This window comes from Macrobrachium nipponense, chromosome 5, assembly GCF_015104395.2.
Source record: "Macrobrachium nipponense isolate FS-2020 chromosome 5, ASM1510439v2, whole genome shotgun sequence".
Classification (NCBI taxonomy): domain Eukaryota; kingdom Metazoa; phylum Arthropoda; class Malacostraca; order Decapoda; family Palaemonidae; genus Macrobrachium; species Macrobrachium nipponense.
In genome coordinates, this window is record NC_061107.1 from 77517515 (window position 1) to 77545483 (window position 27969).

The window sequence follows — 27969 nt, forward strand, 5'->3', positions numbered from 1 at the left end:
TTCCTCTCCTGGCCCTTTTGCCGGTTTTTTGCCCTTTTTCGTTCCTTTATGTGTTTTGTGTGTGTTTTTACCTAATATTATGGCTTCTTCTGCTTCCTTCTCTACATCATACGTTGGTGCCCTGGAATTCCCTGTATTTCTGTGTTCTCGTTTCTTGGCTCTGTCGCTGACGTACCGCCTCCATCACTTGCATAGGTGCGTTCCATTTTTGTACATTAACGAATCCTTGTACAGAATGGCCGGGGATGGCCCTTTGAGCAGTGTAAGAAGTTTCATGATAAGGGAAACGTCGGAGTAGTCTCCACTCTTTCCTTCTTGGGAGGTGGCTTTACTCCTATTTCCTATGTTTATCTTCCGCAGTACAACCCCTACTAGCGTGCCCCTGCTTCTCCTCCTTTTCTTCCATTGCTTCGTCGATGGAAGTATTGGGAGGTCGCCAGGTTATTCTTTGTAATGTAAGCCCACTCTTCTCAGGAGTTTTTTCGATTCCCGAGAAGGGTGAGGTTTTTTTCATCATTCTCTTCTCTTCAGAGTCGTAGGCGTCAAAATGGCCGGTTCTATTTGGAAGATATTGGGTTAGGGGGTCCCCGTCCTTGGGGGGGTTTTTGCTAGCGCATTTTGAGGAGGCTCACACCCCCCCAGCCGACCCCCCCCCTCCCCTCCCCAGTCTAGCCAGGCCACCACCACCCCCTTCAAGCCTCGTCTCCACGGAGGGGTAGGCAGTCGGCCAATCTTGTATTGCTCCACCGGTGTTCTGCCGCCGCCTTGTCTCGGGTGGATGCTGCGCCGCGTCCCCATTAGTTGTCGTCACGGGGCCCCCCTTTGTGTCTTCCTCCGCAGTTGCGTCTCTTTCCCCCTCGCTCAGAGGGGAGGTTCGTGAACTCACTGCCGCTTGTGACTCGTCACTCTCATCGTGACGTATCTTCCAGTCCGCCTCCGAGCCGCCTCTCTTAGACGTGACGTCATCTCTGCCTCCCAGTTCGAAACATCTCCCTTCCTTGTCTTTGGAGCCTTCTCAGGCAGTGCTTCAGAGGCTGGACTCTGTTTTAGACTTGAAGTTGCTGCCTTATCGGTTGGGAGACGGTAGGAGACCGTTGCTTCCGTCCCTAGCCTTCCGAGAAGAGAGTGCGTCAGAATACCTGGGGCTGTCCTCCCTCTCCCTCTTTCTTCCCCTCTAACGCCTCGTGGCGTGTTAGGCATTGGAAGGCTAGGACCTTGCCCTTCCCTCGCCGGCCGAGGGAGGCAGCCCAAACGTGTTCCCGAGAGTGCTTGTGGTTTCAGGGCAGTGTTTATGTTATGTGTGTCTGCAGGGGTTGCTTCACTGCTAACCTCGTACGTGCAAACCACCCCATCCCCCCACCCCGTCGCACTGCACATCTGCGAGCGTGTGGCAACCTCCCCCTCCGTGCACGTGATGGTAGTGCCCCTTCTCTCACCATGCCTATGTCGTCCCGTGGTCAAGGACCTGAAGGCGCCTGTCAGAGTCCGAGGTAGCAAGCACGAGGGTTGTTGCAGCCGTAGTGTTTGCTTGCCTTCCAATCTTCCACTATAGGGATCTCCCGTCAATCTCAAGTGCTCAAGTTTCCCCCCCCATCGCACGTACGTATGGCAGCCAGTCCATGTCTGTTCATGCCGTCTGGAGTCACCGTTGAGGTAAGTGATATGCCTGAATGTTTCGTGGGTCTGTCTTGGAGGCTGACGCTTGGACCCAGCCCAGATAGGCTAGTAGAGATTTCAGACTGTTTTCCTACTAACCCTTCTGTGAATTTGGTGAAGGAAAACTGGCGTAGAGGAGGCTACAACCCTTCTCGTCCATCGCGTTAAGAGGAGGTACACACCCTTCTCGTCATCGGTCGCCGGTGCCAGAGCAGGAAAAAGAAAGGACAAGACAACGGCAGGAGTTTCTGTCTTCCGTTTCGGAGGTTGTTGCCTCATGCGTTGTAGGACTCGGGATCGGTCGTCCTACACTCCTTCTTCTTGAAGCCTTGTGGGAGCTACTCAGGACCTCCAAATCATCTCTCCAGCTATCCATTGTCCCGGCATGGTTTAGTCGGGTCTTGCAGAAGGTTTCACGCCTCTGTTTCTGAACCGGGAACGGTGCACTTGCGTGCTTTAGGGCTCCTACCAAACTCGCTACCCCCACCTCTGCCCAAGACATAGAAGTATTTACTATGCTACAAGCTCTGGCATTTCTGTTGGCCATGCCATCTTAACCCAGATGTCATTCGCCTGACCGGGTTTGACTTTGGAACAGGTGAGGTCAGTGGCTCCACCCTACCATCCGCAAGACGCCTTAGCCTTGGAAGCTATTGGTGGCCTCCATGTTGTGAACGGTTGTCTTTGGCTGATACTCTGGTCTGTGGTGATTGCCAAGATAGCTTTCTGACAGTCCCTGACGGGTTGGTGAGTGCCGCCTTGCTTGCAGTCTTTTGCAGTCCGGGGGCAAGGCGTTTTCTTATTTGGCTCACCTCAGTGCCAATTTTATGGCTTAATCTTCTTCTGGTTAGGAGGGACGTGCTTTTGTCTGTATGTGAGGTCGCTCACACCGAGTTCTTTTTGCTGGCCTTGAGGAACGGGACCTGGCCATTGGGCCAAGTGGCAGTGTTCGGGGCGGAGAGTGGGCTGGTAGAATGTCCTTGGGTTTGGATACCTGATTGCATTCGCTTCTCTCCTCCTTCTGTCCGACCAAGCTGCAGCTCAGGAAGGCGTATCCCCCAGAATCTCTAAATTTCTTGGCTTTCAGGAGAGGAGCATAAGATGCTGGAACAAGGATGCGATAGCGGAAGTAGTGCGTCCGTCACCGGGGTTTTACATCACATCTTCTCGTTGCCCAAGCATCGGAGGATGGAGCCTGGATCGACCCATCCCCTTGAATTGCTTCATCAGAAAGACACGGTTTAAGGTGGAGACCCCGCGCTCGGTGTTGGCAGCCGTGAGGGAAGGCGACTTCATGCTGTCGGTAGACTTGAAGGACGCATACTTCCAAATCCCTGTTCATCCCACGTCCAGGAAGTTTCTTCGCTTCTCTCTGGCGGGCAAGATCTTAAGAGTTCAAAGTCTTGTGCTTCGGGTTGACCACAGCCTCTCAAGTGTTCACAAGGGTCTTCTCTCTCGTGTCAAGTTGGGCCCATGCTCAGGGGATCCGTTTGCCGAGGTACCTCGTCGATTGGTTGGTCTTGGTAATTTCCAGGGAAAAGCTGCTGCAAGACGGATCGTCTTTTTTGGTTCTGCCTGGACCTGGGCATTTTAGTCAACCAGGAAAAATCGAACCTCCTACCCACTCAAAGGATTCTCTACCTGGGCATGGTCATCGATACGACAGTGGCGAGAGTTTTCCTGTCGGATCAGAGTTTGGAGAAGTTACGGGCTGTGGCGCGCAACTTCCTCTCAAAGTCGCATCAGTCAGCTCATCAGTGGCAGGTTCTTCTGGGAGTGCGAAAGTGAGAGAGGACCTTCGTTGGTGGCTGGACGACCAGAATCTATTGAAGGGCGTCCCTCTGCGCTCTCTCCCTCTGGACTTCCTTCTGTTCTCGGACGCCTCCCTCGCAGGTTGGGGCGCGCACTTAGGCGGCCTCATCGCTTCAGGCGTTTGGGCTTTAGAGGACAAGCAGCAGCATATCAACGTCTTGGAGTTGAAGGCGGCATTCCTGGGTCTGAAGGAGTTTCGGGGGATGGTAGAGGGTCACTCTGTCGTTCTCATGTCGGACAACACCATGGTGGTAGCCTACGTGAACAAACAGGGAGGCCTAGTTTCTCAGCAGCTTCATGCCTTGACCATCGAGCTTCACCAGTGGGCAATCAGGAATTCGGTAGAGCTTTCAGCCAGGTATATCCCAGGGAATTGGAACATTGTCGCAGACAAACTCAGTCGCCGGGATCAGATCTTGGCACAGAGTGGTCCCTTCATCAAATGGTGGTGGACAGGCTTATCCAGATTTGGGGGAGACCCATGCTGGATCTTTTCACGACACGTTACAACAGGAAGCTGGAAGTGTTCTGTTTAGTGGTCCCAGATCCCTTGGCATTGGCAGAAGACGCATTCCAAGATCCCTGGGACAACCTGGAGGTGTATGCCTTCCCTCTGTTTTGTTTGATCCGTCAGGTTCTGAACAGGCTGTTGGGTTCACAGGGTTTCAGAATGACTCTGGTGGCCCCTCTGCGGCCTCAGGCAGAATGGTTTCCAGATCTGCTATTGTTTTCGTCGGAGATTCCGAGGGAGATTCCGATATTCCGCCTTGGCGGCATCTCCTGTGTCAGCCCCATGCAGAAAGGTTCCACCAGTCAGTAGAATCCCTCTCTCTTCATGGTTGGAGGCTATCAACTATCTCCTCAGAGAGAGAGGCTTTTCTCGGAAGTCAGCTGGGCACAGGTCCAGCAGTCTTAAAAAGTCAACCTTCGCAGTTTACCAAGGTAAATGGGCGATCTACTGTGATTGGTGTCGTAAACAGGGTTTTTCTCTACTCGCGACCTCTATTCAGCTAATAGCAGACTTTTTAACCTTCCTCAGAGACGAGAAACGTTTGTCTGTGTTTGCTATTAGAGGCTACAGGGCAGCTCTGAGTTTGGTGTTACGCCTGAAGGGTATCGACGTCTCCTCTTCCTGGGAACTTTCCCTGCTAGTTAAGGGGTTTGAGCAGTCGTCTTCTAGGGAGCTTAAGCCCCCAATGTGGGATGTTTCCTTGGTGTTTAAGAGCTTGACTAAGAGCCCATATGAGCCCTTGCGCCACTCATCTGATAGGAACCTGGTGCTTAAGACAGTTTTCCTTTTGGCTTTGGCATCTTCCAAAGGGTAGGTGAGCTCCACAGTCTGAGTTATGAGGTGAAGCACACTAGGGGTTAGAAGTTAGTGTCCTTCGAATTTGTTCTGGAGTTCGTGTCCAAGACCCAAAATCCCTCTGTGCATGATGACAGGTTCGCTTCGTTCTCCATTCCCTCTCTGACTGACTTTGTGGGTGGTGTTGCTCAAGAGTTTTTGTTGTGCCCTGTCCGGGCCCTGCGTTACTATCTTAAAAGGACTCGGCACCTTAGACCAGGCTGCCGCAGGCTTTTTGTCAATACAGGCTGTACAAAGAAATAGGTGTTTAAGAATACTATCTCTTTTTGGATACGGGAAGTCATCAGACAGGCATGCTTGACTCTTGATGATTCCATTGCCACGTCTGTGCAGGCTAGAGCACATGACGTTAGGGGTATTGGTCCCTCTCTGGCTTTCAAAAAGAACTTGGCTGTACTTAGAGTGCCGAGCGCTGGTACTTGGTTACACCAGTCCACGTTCACTTCTTTCTATCTTAAGGATGTTGCCCACATATCTATGGACATATTTTCCCTGGGTCCTGTGGTGGCTGCCCAACAGGTTGTGTAACTCATAGTTACCCTTAACGGGGCACCTTTGTATCTTACCTAAGATGATTGTGTGGATGAAAGAATGAGTGAGTTGGCTGGTCTCCTTTCTCTTATACCTTTCCTTCTTCCTTCGGGCGGTTTAAGGAATTGACACGTCATTTGCTGGACTGGTCTGATACAGGTGAGTGAGGTAGTCATACTGGTAGTGAGGTCGTGCAGTATTCAATATCTTACCCACTATTTGTATGTCTCTCAGGTTCTGAGTGGTTAGATTTTAGTGTATCTAGCTTCTCAACGGGCTTCAGTCCCTCTCTAAGAACTATTTCTTTTGAGAGCTGGACTGGTGGGTAGGCCCCCAGCCGGTCTAGGATGTCTTATACCTCCCTCCAAGTATGAGTCTATCCTTTTGTAAAGACTGAGGGTTTGTTCGCGTATGAACAAATGACAAATTTTCTAAGACAATTTGTATTTTTCATAGCTACAAACCTGAGGTCTTAACATTATACTGCCTGCCTCTAGCCGCCCCTCTTTTTGTTAAGTCATCCTGAGTTGGGAAAGACTGGCGTAGATGTTTGGCGTTTGACCACTCTTCACCCGATCTATGCATGCGTTGCCAGATACCACAAGATTCCTTGCTTTCATCTACTTTTTACCGGATCCAGCTAGGCGCTAGAAATTATCCTATTGTTAAGACCTCAGGTTTGTAGCTATGAAAAATACAAATTGTCTTAGAAAATTTGTCTTTTTCTCAACACAACACAACTTCTTTTTTTATAAATTATCATCACGTTTTCAGTCCTCGTGTAGTTCTATAAGGCGTCAGAAGGAACTTGAATTAGAAGTGGTCACAGGAAGAGTACATGGATGGGATGGTGGAGAAACTCTGGGAGCTCTTGGGGAAGTGTTGAGGATGGGTTCTGTAGCCCTCCTACCTGATCACAGAGACCGGTACTTAGTTTTATTCCCTACAACGTTAGTAATGTTAGCTGTATCGCCTAGGATGAGTGCCTTTATCTTTGAGGTAAGAATCATGCTTCATATTCACTTATTTGCATACAGGAATTTTTTTTTTTTTTTTTTTTTTTTTTTTACAAGGGTTGAGAAATATAAGTCTGTTGCATTTCCTCAAGAAAACTCAGTACAGTGGGTAAACACTGAATAACAGTTAAACACAAAACTGAGGTAGAAGTTTTTGAATGATCAGACACTTGGTAGTTATCATGATATCTGTACATATTTACTAAAGCGTCTAGTTCTTTTGAAGGTTTTCAGTGTCTTTTAAAGTCAACTTTCCTCTGAAGCAAAATATATTCAGAAAGTAAATCTTAGTATATTGCGAGTGACTTACAGTAATCCCAAATAAGTTGGAAGTAAATGAAGGAGCTGATCAGGAAATTAGGTTGCAGATGTTATATTACTCTTTTCAGTTTTCATGCTCATTGAATTGTATTATTATGTCTTGATAATTATAGTCATTTAATGTGGTTGATAATTACTTGGTAATAAATTGGTTAGAATTTTTAATAAAGCCACAAGGTATGCTAATAAACATTTTGACTTTTTCAGGGAAACTATCCCTTGAAGAGTATTCATGTTACTAAATTAGAAGATGGAGACCACTACAAGAATGCTTTTGAAGTCACAGGTTTGTTTTATTTTACAAAGTGTATTTTCCTAATTTATAAATATTAATGTATAGTTTATCCATAGTATTTGTTTACTCAACTCCATTAGGAAATCCAGTTATTTAAAAGCATTACATAATGTAAGTTGAGATAGAGGACTATATAGAATATATTTAGTATAGGATATAATAATTTCACGGCATATATATCAATATTTTAAATTATTTTTTTGTATAAACTCGGATGGGCAGCCTAATTGGGATACCAAAAAGTAGGGAGAGAAATGTGATACACCTTCATGAGAGATGAATGACAAGGGTGCAACTCGAATCGCGTAAGATCGAGGTATTACTGCATAAGATCGAGGTATTACTGCTTAAGATTGAGGTATTACTGCATTGCACAACCATATCTATGTATTATGTAAAGCTGTGGCATTACTTGCTAGGCAGACCAAGACTTCTAAGTCCTGACATTTTTTTTTTATAACTATTGCAGCATAAAATAATCAGTAATGAAAATAGAAAATATACAAGATCAGTGATAAGGAAAAATGGCTTATTTGCATCGTACTAAAATAAAAAAACATATGATAATAAAAATAACCAGACAAAATGTAAATAGTAAATATAGGAATACAATAAGAATTACATTCTTATTTAAATGTAAAGTAGAAAAAGTAAAAGAGACACAATCTAGTGCTGCTCAAACATACAAACTTTAACTACTGTATATACTCGAGTAACGTGCGATCTCGCATATCATGCGACCCCAAAATTTTCACCAATAAATAGTGGTTTTGTCATGTATCTCATGTATCATGCGAGTTCCTTTTCCGAGACCGTCAGTTCATAAGGTTGGTGGTTTAGCATGCTAATGGCCGAGTCATTCAGATGTGTGCTGCTGCTAGTCAAGTTACGGTAATTTTCTTACTAATCTCAAGAATTGAATAGAAAATCTCAAGATTAAAAAAGAATACCAAGATAATAAAATAATTGTAAAAATAAAACACACCTTGGAGTTCCTAAATCATTCTCTTTCTCCTCTTCTCTCTCTCTCTCTTCTCTTCTTCTCTTCTCTTCTCTCTCTCTCTCTCTCTCTCTCTCTCTCTCTCTCTCTCTCAGGAATAAATACTGTAATTTGAGTCTTTCACCAACGGATATCAGTAAATATGTAGACATTGTGTGCGTTTAATAAAATGTTCAGTACACACACATTCCGATGTTTTGGTTTTTCAGATTTCGGAAATGTGAGGTCAGATGCATAATCAAACAAACATCACTACTGCAGCTAAAACATTTTTTCCCTTTGTGTTTTTCATTATTGTTATTTATTAATTACAGTTTACTTAAATAAATATTAATATAATACTGTTAAATGAATGTGAGATAATTAAGATCATCTATAATAAAATAGTGGGATAATTAATACCATGTGTTCACTAATAGCTATTATTTTTAAAACAAACATTCCGTAAAACGCAAAAAATATATGTACAAAACAATCAAAATATAATAATGTTTTGCAGTTCAACTTGTGAATTTTAACAATAATTATGACTATATAATATATTTCACCATATCGATCTTGAAGTTGAAGAGTCGTAAAATTTTGAGGATGGTCCGGGAAAAGGATTTGTACTTTGTGATTACGTATCGCTACAACACCATGTGGTATTTTCATACTACTATATTGATGGCGCATCGCTACGACACACTGGTATTTTTCATACCACTATACATTAAAGTTAAAATGATCATATTATATTATTGTTTTCACGAAGAAATAATTATATAAAGAAAATTATTGAGTAATTTTTGCCGTCAGCAGTCAGAAAATCACGATCATGGTAACATTCAAACCTAGTGCCATTTACGGCATATGTCTATAAACAGAACAGAAGCAGAGGGCAGTCATTGGATAACAGATCTCCATGGCTACCAACCAGCCAATCAGGTGTTTGTTATACTACGTACTCTGTGAATTTCTTAGAATGAACGTTTACACACGGGAAGCTAATGATGATGTGAGTGTTTTGCATACAGTACATTGATTTAGTTTTTATTAGTGTAAGTATTTTACTGATTACATGAAGAATAGAATAATTCCTTCTCATTACTTTGAATGCAAAATGGTTTGAAGATTCTTCCGCAAAAAGAAAAGAGAAATACCTGTTTACTAACGCGGTTGGCATACCTTCAAAACAAAATTCAGATCTTTAATCTCTGGAAAAATGTTAATCTTTCTGTCTGCTGGTCACACCCTTTATATCCCCGGCGACTAACAACAACAAAATTTGTTTGTTTGTTTTATCTTCCAAGATGTAGGTATTACCTGTAGGTACAGCACATTTTTTAACAGTATGCCCGTACACACACACACACATACAGTTGCGCGTGTGCTAATACCTATTGGTTTCAGAGACTCAAGTTAACACTTAAAGTATAGTTGGAGAGAGAGAGAGATGAGAGAGCGAGAGAGAGAGACGAGAAGAGGAGAGAGAGAGCGAGAGAGAGAGAGAGAGAGAGAGAGAGAGAGAGAGAGTTCATCCTAGATGGCCTTGGTTCATCTCTTTAATCTCTCGAGGAATATCAAGATTTGTTCCCTGATCTTTGTAAATTTAGTCCATGCGACTGACAGCAACAAAAATCATATTTTTTTTTTGTCTTCCAGATATGAATTACCCGTACTGCACATTTTTTAACAAGCATGAACACACTACCTACATATGTACTAATGCCCACTGGTTAAATATACTCTCTTCTCTCTCTCTCTCTCTCTCTCTCTCTCTCTCTCTCTCTCAGGAAAGATACCGTCAATTCAATTTTTCAGTATCTTCTTCTGATAGACAGACAGAATAAATATTTAGGACTCCAAGGCTTGGCATATGTCAATTATTTTATTATCTTGGGATTTTTGGTTAATCTTGGGATTTTCCATGGTCAACTCTTGGGATTAGTAAGAAAAATGCGATTATTTGAGTAGCAGTAGCAGCAGCTGCAGCGCACACCCAAATGAATCGGGTAAGCCTAGCACCCCAAACAATAGTATTTACAAAATGAGCTGAGCTCTCTGGCTGGGCTGTTTTGGTCCTCCCACGTGTTTGATCGCATATCTGCCAAATTTATAACAACAGAGATAAAACCATTTCTCCCATTACAGATATCAAATATAATCTTTTCCGTTACGCAGAATTCTAAATAAATTACGTAGGTTCACAATTGATAAAGTTTAAAGTTTTTTATGCAGTAACAAGAAACGGAGTCAGATTTTCTATCAACATGGCATCTCATTTTGGTGCTGTTGTGAATATTTCAACCAGTTCCTCGTGCGTTTCAATCCATACTGACTGTACAGCCTGGAGGCAGTTCTCCCTTCTACACATATCTTGATTTCTTAATATCGTAGGTATAGAATAAATTGGTGAGCAAGGAAATATGAAAGCATAACAGAGTAAGTTTGACGAGTGAGAAAATAAACAGTTGTATACAGACAGACACTCTCTCTCTCTCTCTCTCTCTCTCTCTCTCTCTCTCTCTCTCTCTCTCTCTCTCTCTCTCTCTCTCTCTCTCTCTCTCTCGACAAAATAATAGATAGGAAACAATGACTGAGTGTTGCTTGAATGCGATATGGCAAAGTTATGGCCTGACTAAAGTGTGGAGTGACATTGACACCGACTTACAAGTTATTCCTGGTCATCTCACAGTCATGGACAGACATCAACTTCACAGCCAAGAAAGGGCAATTGTTTACAAAATAAATAGGCATGGAAAATGCGAAATGCGGGCCTATGTTATCCCATAAAAAAGCTCTCGCTCAGGCAGCTGTAAGATTTAGGAGAGGGAGAGAGCAGGGCCGAATAGGTTGGAGATTAAAGTACCCGGGAATGAAAAACCCTTATAATCTTATAATTATAGCCTCGGGGTTTGTCTCAAGGACATTCAAAGGTCTGTCACGCACTGGCAGTTGTTTTTGTAAAATTGGCTTAAGGGCAGATCTTTAAAAGCCACGCCAGAGAGCTTGCCATGGTAACAAGACTATACCTTCCATATGAATTGACGCTCTACTCCCCAAAATGTTTTAGGTATTTAGAGCTTTTTGGTTTTTAGGACTTCGGATAGAGGGTTATGTGTGTATTGTAGTACAGTAAAGATAAAACATGTTGGAAAAAAATTGTTTGTCAGTTGCGTGGGCTATGAAGGGTGTGTGATCACTGACCACCTGGTTAATATTAATGGATTAGCAGTCCTCCAGAGAATACAGAGATGCCTAATCTTGTTTAGTAGGCCTATGTTGCTGTCAGAACTGTAAATCAGCTGGTATAAATAGCTCAGAAATGCAAGCAGTGAAACAGTAGCAACTTGGCCCACAGAGTGAATAGGACCATGGAGAAAAGATCAGCAAGGAAATATACTGCTAAATTTAAGCTGCAAGTTGTAGCTGAAGCTGAAAAAACAAAAACAATATTCAAGCTGGTAAGAGGTTTGTCGTCGGGGAAAGCTGTGTCTGAAGCTGGAGAAAACAAAAGGAAAATTTAATAGTAACTCCATCTTATAAGTGTGCAAATCGCGGATCCAAATGTAAATGGCCGCATTTAGAAGATAAAGTGGTAAAGTGGGTCTCCGAAAACCGAGAAAATGGTTTTATTATAACACGATGTAATATAAGACTGTATGCAATTCGAGAAGCAAAAAAAATGGGCATTCCAGAGTTTATAGCAAGTGCAGGATGGTGTACTTGGTTTATGAAAAGACATAACTTTGTCCTAAGAAGGAAAACCAAAATAGCACAAAAACTAATCGAAGAACTGGAAGAAAAAATTAATATTTTCCGATACGAAAATAAACCGTTGGTCCTTTAACAATAGGAATGTAACTTGCGGAGTTCGGTAGTTAACTGCTTGTCCGACAGTCAGCGCACCGCGCAACTGGGAGGTGAAGATTCACTTTGCTTTTGGCCGTGCTGGGTGACTTTTGTCGTATGCTTTGTTTTCTCCAAACCTTGGTTTGCTTTTGTGTGAATTGTGTCTCAATACTGTAAGTACGTGTGCTTTGTATTATTACCAATTTACTATGGATTTTCGTGAGCTGGAGAGTTCCCCACGCCCCCCCATCAGCCGCAGGATTTCCCCTGGTGTGGAGGGCCGTAAGTGTGGGGCCTTCCACTCCTTCTTGGAAGTTGATCCTCACGAATTGTGTGCTCGGTGTTGGGGGCACGAATGCTCTCGTGCCGAGCCTTGTGATATTTGTGTTTTGTGGTCGGAGGAGCAGTGGGCGTGCGTTGAGGGGAGGAGGAAGCGACGTAAGCCTGCCAGGGAGTCATCGGAAAGTTCTCCGGCTACTCCCCTGGGGGGGGGGGGGGTTCTTGCTCCTTCTCTTCGCCCGATCCGTCGAGCGTGGGGGAGGGGGCGAGGTACCCCGACATCCAATTGTACTCGGGGTCTTCCGTTCACTTGGGGTGGGACTTGTCCCCCCCCGGGGTGAGGGGGAACCCCTCCTACTAACCCGACTTTTGCCTCCTCAGGTGCTACTGCCGCGGGTGACAACCTCGGCCAGGTGTGGCGCTCGTTGGGTCTCCAGGGGACACCGAGTGTTCGGGGCTGTAGCATCACGTGGCGAGTGGCTCTGCTCCGGTCACGCACGGTCCGGTTACCACCACCACCACCACCATGTCGACCCCAAGGTATGCCGCCCCTCCTCACCTGGTTTATACGCAGCATATTGCTACGGTGACCCCTTTAGCTGCAGTGCAGGCGCTGTTCCCTAGTGTTCCGAGGAGGGTCGTAACACTGCCGCCCGGGTTCGCCGCTCTTGCCCCAGCCCCTGACTTGCGGTGCCCAAAGAGCTCGCCCCTGGACCTGCCACCAGTACCCAGGAGGTCGCTGGCCGCTGCCCCGCCTCCTACTGTTCTTGCCGTGCCTGCCGTACCTGACGTTCCTGCCTTACCTGGACCAGCCCTTGCCAACGTCGTTCCTGCCCGTGGTGTTGCTGCTTCAGTCGCAGGTCCTTCCGGACAGGTGCAGCCGGGCCGTGTTGCTTTGGCAATTGCCCCGGCTCCGTCCTGGATGGAGGATCTGATGACTGTCCTGAGGAAGCTGACAAAGAAGAAGAGGAAGAGGAAGAAGGTGTCGTCGTCATCTTCATCGTCTTCTTCGACGTCGTCTGCTGCCGCCTCTTCCCCTTCGGCTTCCAAGGCTTCATGGCTGAGGAAGAAGAAGGCTGTCTCCTCCCCCCCCCAAGAAGTCTCCTTCGGGAACTTCTAAGGGCCCGTCTCACTCCGGGGAGCAGGGCCTGTCTCTCCTTCCACAAGGAAAAAGAAGTCGGGGACTAGAGGGGTACCGGCTAACGCCGGTACCTCCTCACCTGGTGCTAGGGGCTCTACCGCTGCATCAGGTTCCGTCTCGGCCTCTCGTTCGCGAGAGGTACAGAGTGTGCGGTCGCCTGCGGGTGACCGTGCAGCCAAAGTCCAGGCTTCCGAGTTCGCTCGGCGCCAGGACCGAGGCACGGAGCGGGAGACAGGTGAGAGTCGCTCAGGTGACTCCCGCCAGGCCAGCAATCACTCTCGTAGTGATACGCGGGCTCCCAGGGTTGACACGATGGTCCCAGACCGGCTGCGGGTTGAGACAAGGAAGAGGTCCCCTCGGTCGCTGGAACCGGCCCAGTGGCTCGACGCGCCGTGAGGACAGGCCCCGCTCCCACCCCGACAGCGGACTCTGCAGGTCCCCTGACCGCTGCTCCCACCGGGACCGGGCGGGTAGGGGGACCAGCAGCAGCTCTTCTGACGCTTGGGACCGGAGCCGTCGTTCTCGGTCCAGCCGCGCGACCAGGCCTGCAGCTCGATCGCCACCGCCGGTTGGCGATCGCCTGCAGCCCCCCCAAGCCCACCGGTTCTGCCAGTGAGCGAGGGGGGAGCACCAGGTCTTCCTCTCTGATCCCTTCAACTTCCTCGGGCTACGCTGGGAAGAGCGAGGTGGTCCGTAGTGACCGTGAGGAGCGCGCTCCTCACAGTCCCACCACGACGCCCTATGAGCCTGGCACGGTCTTAGGACCAACCAGGTCGTATGCGCAAGTGGCAGGAGGAGACCAGGAATGGTCTGTTGCAGTTTGTCCTTTGGAAGGAGGAGGGTCTCGGGAGGTGCTCTTGTTGGAGGGACTTGACGGTCCTACTCCACAAGACGCGGTCACTCCCGAGATCCAGAGGTGGTTTGCAGAGGTTATTGCGCTGATTCGTCAGCACAATGACCTCGGGGAAGGATCGCCGCTCCCACCCTCTGAGCCTACTTCCAGGCTCGAGTCGTTCTGGGGTCCTAAGAAGGAACCCAAGACGACAGTGGGTCTGCCGCGATCGGCTCTGGCTGACTCGGTGCTAGGCCAGGTGGACTCTCGTCTCCAGACAGGAGGGTTCGCTACGGTCTGGCAGGTATTCCAAGCTACTTCCCCCGCCTCTACTGTGACAGGGGAGATTCTACGTGCCATCGGAGGACCCTTTGCCGCCCAAACAGGTTAACCCAGAACTAGCTAGGCTAACTCCGGGGGTGTCTCTGCCGCAGCTCCTGCCGGAGAACTTATGGTTTTCGCAGCAAGAGGCACTCGCCTTGGAATCAACCGCCATGGCGGCATTCCAAGCAGTCTCCTGGTTAGATCTGTGGTCCCTCACGGTGTCTAAGGTCGCGGCCACTTCGGGAAATATCACTCCTGAAGGTGACCTGGCTTTCGGTAGACTGTGCCAGTCTGGAGGTAGAGCCATCTCCTACCTAGCCCACCAGATGGCAAACCTGGTTCTTTGGCGTAGGGACGCAGTCCTCACCCGAGTGACCAGGGTGGCTGGGCGTGAGGCGGCTCTGGGTCTTCGCAACGGATCGGTGCGGAGTTCCTCCTCTTTCTTCCCCAGAGAGATGGTGGACGCTGTGGTGGAGCGACGGCGCACTGATGACAGTGACTGTCTAGTACACGAGGCAGTCTCGAAGGCGTCTGGGCAGCCTCTAGCTACTGCGGCCAAGCCCAAGAGCTTAGTTAGGGCTTCCTCTGCGGCCATGACGATCACATTGTCGAGGCCCAGGGGAAAGACTCTGCCTTCGACTTCTTCTAGGAGCGACCGTAACCAGCCCTCCTCCCAGCCCTCCTTCTTGCGAGGAGGAGCTGGGAAGAAGAAGCCGAAGAGAGGTGGGAAACGCTAGGGACGGCGTTCCCCCTCACCTGCTGCCGGGAGTGGGGGGGGTGCCTGGCGAGCCATTGGGCAACATGGCAGCGCTTTGGAGCAGAGACCTGGATAGTAGACGTCCTTCGGGAGGGGTATCTACTACCCTTCGAGTCTCGGCCACCCCACACCTCCAACCTGGTCCACCTTCAGACCTACGTACCCGGAACATCCAAGGACGTAGCACTTCGGCAGGAAGTCCAAGCCATGCTGAGCAAAGGAGCCGTGGAGATCGTCAGGGATCGGTCACCGGGCTTCTACAGCCGTCTTCCTGATGGAGAAGTCTTCGGGGGGCTGGCGCCCATTGATAGATCTCTCTCCCCAGAACCGATTCGTTCTCCAGTCTCGGTTCACAATGGAGACGGCACACTCCGTGCTCGACTCCATCAGGGAGAACGACTTCATGCTTTCCGTGGACTTGAAGGACGCGTATTTCCAGATACCTGTTCATCAGCCCTCCAGGAAGTGCCTCCGCTTCATCCTCGACGGACGGTGTACCAATTCAGGGCACTTTGCTTTGGTCTCTCAACCGCCCCACAGGTGTTCACGCGAGTGTTCACTCTGGTGTCTGCAAGGGCCCACTCGTCAGGGATACGTCTCTTGAGGTATCTTGACGATTGGTTAGTCCTGGTGCTCCTGCTGGCAGTTGCTACTGGACAGGGATCGACTCCTCGAGTTCTGCTGCAATCTGGGGATCGTGGTGAACTTCGAGGATGAAGTACCTGGGTATGCTGATCGGTACGGTAGCAGGACGAGTCTTCCCCGCAGACTCGCAGATCAGCAGATTCAGGGAGGCAGCCTACCAGTTCCTGTCTTGGCAGGAACAGCCAGCTCAGCAGTGGCAAGTCATCGCTCGAGAAGTTAGTCCCTCATGGGCGTCTTCACCTGCGGTCTCTCCAGTGGAGACTAAAGGAGAATTGGTCACAGGCAAGAGACCCGCCGTACTTCCCTGTGTCCCTCACGGAGGAGGTGAGGCAGGACCTAGCCTGGTGGCTGGACGACAGGAACTTCGTAAGAGGAGTGCCTCTCCGCACTCACCCCCCAGAGATGTTGCTGTTTTCAGACGCATCAACCTAGGGATGGGGCGCACACCTGGAGGAGTTGCTGGCTGCAGGAGTGTGGGATCATCACGACAAGCACCTTCACATCAATGTCCTGGAGCTCAAGGCAGCATTCCTCGCTCTCCAAGAGTTTCAGGACCGCCTGATGGGACACTCGGTGGTGTTGATGTGCGACAACACCACGGTAGTGGCGTACGTCAACAAACGGGGGCCTAGTATCCCTCCTGTTGCACCAGTTGATGTTGCAGGTGCACAAGTGGGCCGTGGCTCACTTGGTAGAGCTGTCAGCCCGCTACATTCCAGGCAAGAGGAATGTAGTAGCAGACAAGCTCAGCCGTTGGGATCAGGTGATAAGGACCGAATGGTCCCTACACCCAGACGTGGCGGAAAGGCTCTTCAACCTGTGGGGGCGTCCAGTCATGGATCTGTTCACCACCTGGCACAACAGGAAACTTTAGGTTTTCTACTCGGCTGTGCCGGACCCATGGGCAGCTGCAGAGGACACTCTTCAACACCCGTGGGACAACCTCTTCGTTTACGCCTTTCCCCCGTTCTGTCTGATTCGGAAGGTGATCAGCCGAGTGCTGGTCACCCCGAATCTCCGGATGATCCTGGTGGCCCTCGCCATTTGGTATCCAGACCTGCTGGCTCTTCTTGCAAGAGCTGTGAGAGAGATTCCCTCTTGGCACAACTTTCTCGTCCAGCCACACGTGGAACGGTACCACCAGTCAGTCCAGTCCCTTCATCTTCACGGCTGGCTGTTATCCACCATCTCTTGCGAGCGAGAGGCTTTTCTCGCCGAGCAGCAACATAGATGGCTGGATACATCAGACAGTCCTCTGCAGCTGTGTACCAGGGAAAGTGGGCCATCCTCTGTGGTTGGTGTCGTAGACAGGTTCTATCTCCTCTCAGAGCCACTCTTCAGCAGGTAGCGGATTTCCTCGTCTTCCTTCGCCGAGAGAAGCTCGTCTCCGTCCCCACAGTCAAAGGATACAGGGCCGCCCAGGCCCTAGTCCTGAAACTGAGGGGAGTGGATATCTCAAACTCGTTCGATATCTCCCTGCTAATGAGGAGCTTTGAGAGGTCTTGCCCACCCAGGGAACTCAGGCCCCCGGGGTGGGATGTGACTCTCGTCCTTAGGAGTCTGACCCGAAGACCCTTCGAGCCCCTCCGAGAGTCGTCAGACAGGGATCTGACCCTCAAGACCCTCTTCTTGCTGGCCCTGGCATAGGCGAAGAGAGTAGGGGAACTTCGTGGCTTATCCTTCGACGTCAAGCATTCCAGGGGAGGGGGATCTGTGACGCTCGATTTCGTCCCGAACTTCGTCCTTCGGTCCCTGACGACCGGTTTGAGTCATTCATGATCCCCTCCCTACTGGACTTCACCGACAACGATGCGGATGAGATGCTGCTTTGTCCTGTGAGGGTGCTACGGCGCTATCTGAAGAGAACTTGGGAACTCAGGCCTGAGTGTCAACGCCTCTTCGTTAGCACCGGGGTGACCAAGAAAGAAGTGTCGAAGAACACTCTTTCTTTCTGGCTGCATGAGGTGATCAGGAGGACGTACCCTTCGTCCGAGAACCCACGAAGTCAGAGGTGTATGTCCTTCCCTCGCGTTCGGCAAGAACTTCTCCGTGGCGCAGGTGGTGAGGGCAGGGGTCTGGACCAACCAGACCACCTTCACCTTCTACCTTCGGGATATAGCCCACAGGTCCTTGGACACTTTTTCCTTTGGACCCGTGGTGGCTGCTCAACAAGTTGTGTAGCTTACCCAGCACCCGAGCAGACAGAACAGCATCGCATCCTTGTGTGACTGCATGAATGGATGAGTGAATGAGAGGGTGACTGGCTTCTCTTCCCCATCTTTTTCTCCCCCTCTACCTGTGGGCAGAGGGACGCGGTCATCACTACGCTGGAACAGGAGACCGATGCAGGTGAGCTACTCAACCGAGCCCCATCCTACCCCTTTCATTAGGGATAGGAGCGATTATCCACCACTTTCCCCAACAAGGGGGGGGGGGGGGGGGGGGGGGGGGGGGGGGAGTGGAAGCCAACAAGAGACAAACCCATGACTTCATATTGCCTCTTGCAATAGGAACAAGTTCTTGCTTGCTAGTTTTAAGAGGTACGCTGGCCTCCCTCTTATTACTTGGGTCCAGAGGTCTGACCATTGATCCTGCGGTACATACCCCGATCATTGGGCAGAGGCTAGGATCCCTCCCTCTGCTCTTACGACCAGGGAGGGAACCAGGTTGGACGAACACCAGTCTGTTCATTGACTCAGATTCCTCCCACCAAGAAGTGAGTCTTCCTATTGTTAAAGGACAAATGGTTTGTATTTGTATCGGAACAAATAACGTGTCGAAAATTGTATTTTTCCTAACTATTCAAACCTGAGGTCCTTTACACATAGTCCCACCTCATGCCACCCCTCGCTCTGTGTTTTTCCTGGGCCTAAAGCAAAGTGAATCTTCACCACCCAGTCGCGCGGTGCGCTGACTGTCGGACAAGCAGTTAACTACCGAACTCCCTTGTTCGAAGCTTACGACTGGTTCCAGCTGCCGCAAGTTACATTCCTATTGTTAAAGGACCTCAGGTTTGTATAGTTAGGAAAAATACAATTTTCGACAAATTGTTATATTTCCTCAAATTTGTAATAAAGCACCGCAAAGCTAATAATTATGAATTATCATGTATCGGCAACATGGATGAAACTCCGCTTAACTTCGACATGCCATCAAACTCGACCGTAAATAAAATAGGAGAGAAAACCATTTTAATCAAAACTACTGGTCATGAAAGGACACACTTTACTGTCATTTTAACGTGTATGGCAGATGGGACGAAACTTCCCCCCATGGTTATCTTCAAACGGAAATTGATGCCTAAAGAAAAATTCCCGAACGGTATCATTGCCCGCGTTCACAAAAAAGGATGGATGAATGATGATGGCTGCAAGACTTGGCTAAAGAGAGTTTTGGCATCAAGGCCTGGTGGTTTATGTAAAGAAAAAAGTTTATTAGTTTGGGATATGTTTAGGTCACATCAAGTGAACTCTGTTTTAAAAGGTGTTCGAGATACAAACACGGATATAGCTGTTATTCCCAGTGGTTTGATTAGCGTTTGTCAACCTCTCGACGTATGAATTAATAAGCCTTTTAAAGACAACATCAGGAGTAAGTGGAATGAATGGATGTTGGATGGAGAGAAAGCATTCACGAAAGGAGGGAGGATGAAAGCTCCAGGTTTGCCTCTATTGTGTTTGTGGGTTAAAGAATCGTGGGCAGAAATCAATAAAAAAAATGTGATAATTACAGCATTTAAAAAATGTGGAATATCAAATGCTATGGATGGAAGTGAAGACGATGTCCTGTACGAAGATGCAGGAGATGAAGATGAAATTATCAATGATCTGGAAGACAACGAATATGATGACTGCCTTGATGACAAAGAATTCAGAGCCTTATTTGATGATACGGACACGGAGAGCTACTTTGGAGGGTTTTAGTTTATTAATTTTATGCATTTTTTACTTTAATAAATTTTCACTTACCTGTGTATCCTAAAATAAAAATAATAGTTTCAAGTACCAAATGTTTCTTTTACCGAGTAAAACAAAAGTAAAAAATCCTTCGGTATTGTGCCTTTATCAACGGATTTGGAAATTATAGATGGTTAGTCTAGAACATTAAACATGTATAAACCAAAATAATGCAAATGGCGCATGATCGCTCTTTTGTATTTTAAAACACAATAGTAATATGAGAATACATACAATATTATTGGATATAGTGAAGTACAAGTAAAGCATAACTTTTTAAAAGATCTACTGTTTTCCTCCGATAGTAACTATTGCAATCTGCCGATTTTGGAAAGCATAGATGGTACGCTAATTTTATACCACATGTATGATGCGACCCCTTTAAAATTAACTTCAAAATTAGGTTTCAAAAGTTGCATAATATGCGAATACATACGGTAAATAAGAAAAAAATTCTGGAAATGAGCAAAAAGTGGTAAAATAGCCAACAGCTGGTTGCTGACCTATGTATAAAAGTGAGGAAATATTAATCATGAATAGAACAGCTATTCAGAAAACTCGCCTTTAAACATTTAATTTGAACTTACTAGGATAGACATTTGTAATAAAAATACCATTAGTTGGGAATAGGTTAATAGTTCATTATTTTAATAATAATAATAATTGCTGTGTTCAGCCATGCACTTCTTATTTCAGTTCATAAAATATATACGTAGTTAAACATAGATTAAGAATATGTGATAATGATAAAATAAAAAAGGGCTTATAATTCTTCAAGATTTATGCGCATCCTCTAGAATATAGCTAATATTTGTGGTGATTACTGCTGCCTTGTCAAACTAGTGCTTGTAACATTGCTTTAATTGTTTAGAGAACAAAGGTATGATCTTTTGTAATGAGATTCTATAATGAAATTTGTGAGTGAAAGATTGGTCAGTGGTCATATTAATATCAGAAACTGAAAGCCTATGATCTCAAGATAGTTTGAGCTATTGATATACTCACTCTCCTTATATCTCATCATTGGAACATGAATATCATATTAAGTATACTGTATTTTTTCAGGTCCTTCAGCTGAGCGCATTATTGCCTTATGTCAGACAAAGGAAGACCAGTTGCAGTGGGTTGAGGTTTTGAGTCAGCAGAGTCGATTAGCCAGATCTACCAATTTCACCCCACATAAATCCTCCCTAACCTCACCCCATGTATCCTCATCTCATGTAAGTGATTGGCCGTATGTGACTGAAGAATCTACTCTTCATCCTTCTTCCAGATATTTATGCATGACTTGTGGGTTACCTTATTTTCTTGATGCAATGAGTCTTCCAGGAGTGAAATATAGTGATGATAATGATGGCAGTATAGGGAAAGAAGGGTGTCATGATGGTGAGAGTGCAGTTAATCTTGTGGTGTGTATCTGTAAAATACCTCAAGTGATCATAACTAAGCCAAATTTAACTACTCGGATGTTATCAGAGCAGACTTGTGAAAAAATGTATATGGGCCGACCATATACAGTTCTTACGAAATTTTTTAGTAATATGTATAGAAGGAAAGTTATTACTAAAAAGTTGTTGCGATACTTATCTGGAGACAAACAAGATGAAAGTCAGGTTGAAACCGTGCAGCTACGGAGGCACAGGACAGAGTGCTCAATTCTGACAGGTTGCTCCTCAAGTGATGATTCTGGTGACGATACTATATGTGATGTAAAAGTTAAGAAAAGGTCTTCGACAGAGAGCTCTGAAACAAGTGAGTCATCAATTGAAGGATGTATTTGGGCTGAACCAAAAGTAAAGATTAAAACTGCAGTTACTGTTACTCCACTCTTAACAACAGAAAATATGACATTACCACTCTCAACCAGCAATCTCCAAAAGTGGCGATATCAAGGCAAAGAATTGAGTGCATCTGTTTCTAGTTCAGAATCTGGTGTATCTACAGATGGTAGCAATCCTTATGGGTATGTTCGCTACTATAATCCCGAGGACTCTAATTTAGGATTATATAAACCAGATGAAATGCATTCTTATGGGGAGATATCAACAGGTATGACTTGTTCTAAATTGTGTTCTGAAGATTCTCCAGATATTAAGGGTTACAAAAGTGTTTCAAGTGAAGATTCTTTTTATAGTGCTACACATGAGATTCCTGTGAAGACTATGGCAGTTACTGTTTCTACAGAAAGTAAAGTTCTTCCTGATGATTTTTCTCCTTACATAGGTGTAGAAGGAATTAGACATACAAGATCTAAAAAGTCTTGTTCTTGCAACATCAATGATAACAAGGACTATTTGTCATCCGATGCTGATCAGTTTGGGGGTGTTACAAATTCTGCATCTCTTCCAGTGCTGAGTTCAGATTATATTTGTAAATCAGGAGATGCCAATGTAGAGCCAAAGATAGTGCATTCATCTGTTTTGAATATTCCTGCTAATCCAATTACCCTTCCCAGTGTAATACCCTCTGTGGGAAGTGATGAGCTTTCTGATAGTACACCAAACATCTGTAATAAAACCATATATGAAAATTCCAATTCCTCTGATGATATAATGGTGCTTGAAAAAAGATATTCTGAATTTGAGCCTTTGAAGACTGGCTTCCCTTTCAAGTCAAAACCCAATGTTGTGTACTATGTGTCTTCCTGCAGTGGTGATGAAATGGGAAATGATGGAGGAGATTATTATGAAAGTCAGAGAAAGCATGTTCCTGTATCTATGACTGTATCTCACAGTGAACCCAACTTGAGTGTTTCAACACCAGTGGACTGTGATTTACAGAAGGTGAAGTTTTCAAGTCATTTTGTTCAGTTGGTGTGTGATGTTGAAAATCCATCTAAAGTTTGTAGCTGTGAGTCATATAGTCACAGGTCATCTGATTCTGGCCTTGCAGACATAGTTCACCATTTAGAGTTTTGTCCTTTAAGGAGTGAAACGCCAGGAATAGGTCGTGGTTCATGCTTATCCCACTGTTCTCAGTCTTCACAATTTTCTGGAGCAAAATTATCTAGATGTGAGTCCTCTTACCAGATACGTCCATTAACACCAGATTGCAGTGGTGATGTTGATAGTTTATTGCCAACCCCAATGACAACACCATATACTTCAAATCCTTTGTCGTATACAACAGATTCTATTTCCTCCTTGTATGGGTCTGGTTCTCTGCGTTATTCTCCATCATCTCATCCTCCTGTACTTTGCACAACATATTCAGGAAGTAACCGGGAAGATTTAGTCTTTAGGTCAGGCCTTTATGCTCATTGGTGGATGAAGGCCAGTGTTTGTCCAAAAATGTTAGCTTTAGACAAATTAAAAAAAGACTATTTGAGATTCAGAGCAGATAAAAAGCCAGAAGTTCCACCTAAACCAAATTTCCTGAAGCCTTCATACCATGTTAGAAGGGGAGGTATGAGTGGAGCAGTTGTAAAGCCCTTGTCAAAGTCAACATCAACTCAAACCAATTTCAGCCATGGCCATCCAGTTAGAGTCCACATTGTACCTCAGAGCTCATCAAGCACAACTTTAAACAAAAATGACAGTAAAGAAACTGCTCATCATTCTAATCCAGTAGTTAAAGCGAAGTTACAAAATGTTCCATCACATTTAGATATCCATTGTTCTCCTTCCATTCCACGAAATCCAAGTTTTGAATCTCAGTCTTCTCAAATATCACAAATAACAGTTATTCCAAAGTTGAATTATCAGACTTTTGAAATTACTCCAGAATTTCAGGAACAATTAGTTGTTCCTAATAGGAAATGTTTGAATGCAATTAAAGGTAGATTGAAAGGATCACAAGAGTCAAGCAGTAATAGCAATAATTCTTGTTATGAACTGTCAAGCTTACACAGTTTTAATGAGTGCTGCAGTAGGGATGGCAATCCTTTCCATGTGAGGGATTCTTCGGAGGGCTTAGACGTTGATTTTCATCGAAGGGCTTCATCGCAATCTCTTTGTACTGGTGTTAGTGATTCAACCACGTTTACATCCTCTATTTACTGCAAATTGCAGCCATTCCAGTCTGTTGATGATAGTGTAGAGGCAAGTGAGTCAGATAGGTTAGCTTCATTTGGAGTTTCAGGTGCAGATAGAAACACTAACAAGAGTAAGCCTGATCTTCCCCCTAAACCCAAAAATCTGCTGATGTCTTGGCCCATTCAGCGTTCCAAGAGTCTTCCAAAACTCCTGTCTTCTGTCTCCATCCACAAGAAAAGCAAGGTATCTTTTGTAGTTTCTGCAGGTTTCTTTGAAGTAAAGGTCTCACTTTTTTAATAAGTTTTATTAGAACCAAAGTAATGCTACTTGTGAGACTAAATTTATTTTCTTTAATAGATTTGATTTTGAGTCTGCCAAGAGTACCAAGAATTGGTTTTTTGTTACAATGATTAGGTAATTGCCTATAATTTCTGTATATGTAAATATATTGTAGTTATGCTTGATACCTATATATTTATCTGATTACGTATATTCCTTGGCCCAGGATTTCTGCAGTTAAGCACACCTTGCCTGTGCTTACATTTGTGCCTGCTGAGGTACAGCCTATGTTTCACTTTTGTGGAGGTAAATCAACTGTGATACCAATAGTGAAATCTGGAGTGCATTTACACTAAACCATCATTATGCAAACCATTCACTGTTAGGAAATGTGCAGGAGTTTAATATAATAATTTATATAAATTCCTCTTATTGATGCAAATTAACGACTATTAATAAAGATTTATCTAGAAATTGAAGTAATTATGGGTAATTAGGTAATTTTACTTAACATAGCATTAAAACCATCTTTTAAATATGCTTGAACTTTTAGCCGAAGTTTTAAATTAGTCATTCAATGAGTTTAGTCATGTGGCACTGATTTGCATTGGGTGTCTGCATGTAAAACTGAGGCAAGTGTTCCTTATATAATTCAGTCATTAGGCTGTTAGGATTCTCTTGAGTTCTTCCTTCATTGGTGATATTCACATCTTTTGTTTCCTTTGTAATTTCAATCCTTTTTTATATATATATCAGGACATTGTAACAAGTTGTCTTATAAGTTTTAGTTTTTGTGTTATTCAGTTGTGCTGTTATAATGAATAAATATTTATCAAATGCATAAGCGTTGAGTATGTATTGAGACATACCATGGTGGCTTGTGCAACTATTTCTTATCCAGTGAGTAGTGGTTACTTTCTTAGAACAAGTAATATAAAAAATGTCAACTTTGGTAATTGATCTGCACATAGTTGCTATGAATATAGAATTGTCTTGCAATATTTAGGTTTTTCTTATAACAGTATAAAAACTTAGTAACAAGACTGTTCAAATCTTGTTATCATAATATGTACTTTTTGGCATTGTTATAAAAATTTCTTAGTTTAGAAATTAGCCCATTGTAGGTTTTGGTTTAAAGTTAAAGCATATGGAAAACATGGGGTATTTACTTAGTGTTCACTTAATGATGTTATCAGTGCTTTTATGAAGTAAGTTAGGGTTAAGTAGTCTGTAGGTAGTTATCCAGGAATTGCACATGATTCAATTCTTAAAGGAAGAGTAGGTAGTTCATTTAGCACAGCAATTATTAAATAGGTCTTTGGATTCACCCGTCACATTGCTTAACTCTTAATTATTAGGTAGCCTTTGTTGATGGTGCATTGCTTAGTTGTAGATAATGTAGCAATAAGATTTGTTATTCAGAAAAATTAGCACATTTAGATAGCTAAATCTTCAACTTTTGGAAGTAACCATTTTAGTTGAAGTATATTGTGCTGATGCTTTTTCATATGAACCGTATGAACTCATTATTACTAAGGCAATAACTTTATTTTTACTTTTTGATTACCTTTTGTGTATGATAGTATCAAAGGTAATTTTTATAAGAAATATAGGCTCATTTGTGTATAGATTTTCAGTCATATGGATTTTGGCAGTCGTTATGAAAGGAATAGGGATACTGTAATTATAATTTTTGCATCACATTGTAATTTATCAGTTCAGCATTTTATATCATGTTTTATAATTTTTCTGAGTACTTTGGGATTTTCAAAACAAAAACTGAAGCTCCTGTATTCCTGAAGTCTAACAAGTGCTTCTCTTAGTCTTTGATATTAACTTACTTAGAACTAAAACATATTTTTATGGCTTGTAAAAGTCTACATGTGACAGACATTGTTGCTTGTAGCTTTGTAGTAAACTCCATATTGTGAAAACTTCTCCATTTTATAAAGTTGAAATTACCTGCAGTTACTGGCTAGATACCTTGCTTTTTCTAGTTACAATGTAGATTATTGTTACGTATTTGTATCACCATTGTATGGTATTAATGTACTGTATGTTTTATTAATTAATCTCATTAGCTATATAGACTTTTGTGTAACATGCATGATGAGATATTATTGATTTTATACTAATAATTCTTTTGCTTTTTAGGTACATCATTGTTAAGTATTTTTCTTTGTGTAATATACTAATGAAAGTCAACTTTGTTCAGATAATGAAAGCTATTGAATTTTTCATGACAAAACTGTAAGAAGAGAGATTTTGCTATTGATTTTACAGTACGTAAAATAATTTTGCTTCTGTATCCTATCTATATACCATGTGACAACTGTTTCCCTGTTATTGAATACTCTGGAAAGTTTGTACTGTTTCATATTTTAGTAATGTCTTCTCTTTATCATTGTGATTTTTTTATCAGGTCGATTCATTCTTGTTGTTACGTTTTGAATAACATTATTATAGCAAAGTCAGGTATTCATTTGGAATTTTTATGTTTTCAGAGTATGTAATGATCTTTGCTTGGCTTCTAAATTATATTCCATAATTATTCCCTTTATATAAAAAACTCTGATCCTCAGCTTATCAGTCCATAGGCCAGTCTTGGTCATGAAACTTGCTGAATCTAGCAAACCTTCATTGGCCATCATCCCATAGGATAGGATAAGGCTACCATGTAGCATAAACATGGTAATCATTGGTGAATAAAAAATATCACACACACACACACACACACACACACACACACACACACACACACACACACACACACACACACACTATTAGGCAGGAAGTCCTTAGGACCGTGAGTGGTTAAGTTGATATGATAAGAATAGGGAACAGAGGTTTTATAGAAATATTTAAACTATTGTGATTTCGATTTCAGGGATTAAACAACTTTCTTTACAACTGTATACATTTTTCAAAACAATCCATTATTCATAAATTGCCTTAAGCCTGTTAAATGGCTGTCCAGTTGCATCAACTTATGTGTGTGAATGAAGAAAAGACTATTGTCCATGTCCAGACCATCTGTATGAAGCCTCTCCATAATCAGTCTTTCTTTTGTACCATTCTGGAGGCCAAAGAGTGTGGAGAAGGGAGGAAGACACTTTGATTATAAATTTCTTGAATTAAATTGTAGCATGAATATTGAATGCCAAACTAACGAAAACATTTGAAGGTTATATGGAGAGAAAAGAGGACTGGAATCATTAAAATACTATTTTTTATAGTAAAATAGTTTTTACTAGCCTATTCTTCTTGAAATAGCCTTTAATTATGTGAGATGCTTCCATAAGGCACAATTTATATGTATTCACTGGGACTGGAAGATCAAAGTAAAGCCATGGGCTGTATTAAAGAAGTTAATGCAGCCCCAGATGTATATTGAAAAGCATAGTCAACCTCAAGTGATACTGTACAAGAATTAAGAGAAATTGCTCTAAATAAAAAAAGAAAAAAACGTTGATAGTCACAGTCCTTGGGACAGGTTGGTGTGATAGGAGAGCCATTGCACAAAAGTATGGCAATGATTGATGGGCCCACAATGAACAAACATTAATAAAATGAGGAAGAGGCTAGTCTACCATAGCATCCTATCAAATGGTGAATAACACCAGAAAATCAGGAGTACTACTCTGTTTTTGTGTGTAAAAAGGTATGCTTCTTAACACATCTGTACTTTTCATTTGTTCCATTCAGGAGGTTGTAGGTACCCTACAGCCCCAGCTGGATTGGTATTTGGCTTTTACTATATTCATTGACAGAAGGAAAACTTTTTTTCCTGCCGCCAATTTTTACTTCTCACTTGAAACCCTCAGGAAAGATTGTTTCAATTAAACTATAGACCATTTCAAGGTCTGCGATGCATAGGTTTTCTTAAATATCTTTTTAAATATCAACTGTATCGTTTTGAAATTTTGGCCCAACATGTTTTAGACCTTCCGC

At 44.2% G+C, this 27969-nt stretch overlaps 1 protein-coding gene across 7 annotated transcripts in view; it reads left to right on the forward strand.

The window, feature by feature from the left end:
* Positions 1-27969, forward strand: part of LOC135215433 (rho guanine nucleotide exchange factor 7-like) — a 126801-nt gene that overhangs the window by 80177 nt on the left and 18655 nt on the right. For 6 of the 7 annotated variants that reach the window (XM_064250081.1, XM_064250080.1, XM_064250085.1 and 3 more), the window contains 3 exons: positions 6140-6364; positions 6910-6988; positions 20831-20985. In XM_064250081.1, coding sequence (XP_064106151.1) covers positions 6140-6364; positions 6910-6988; positions 20831-20985 — 459 coding nt within the window. The other variant, XR_010314681.1, reaches the window with a different exon arrangement.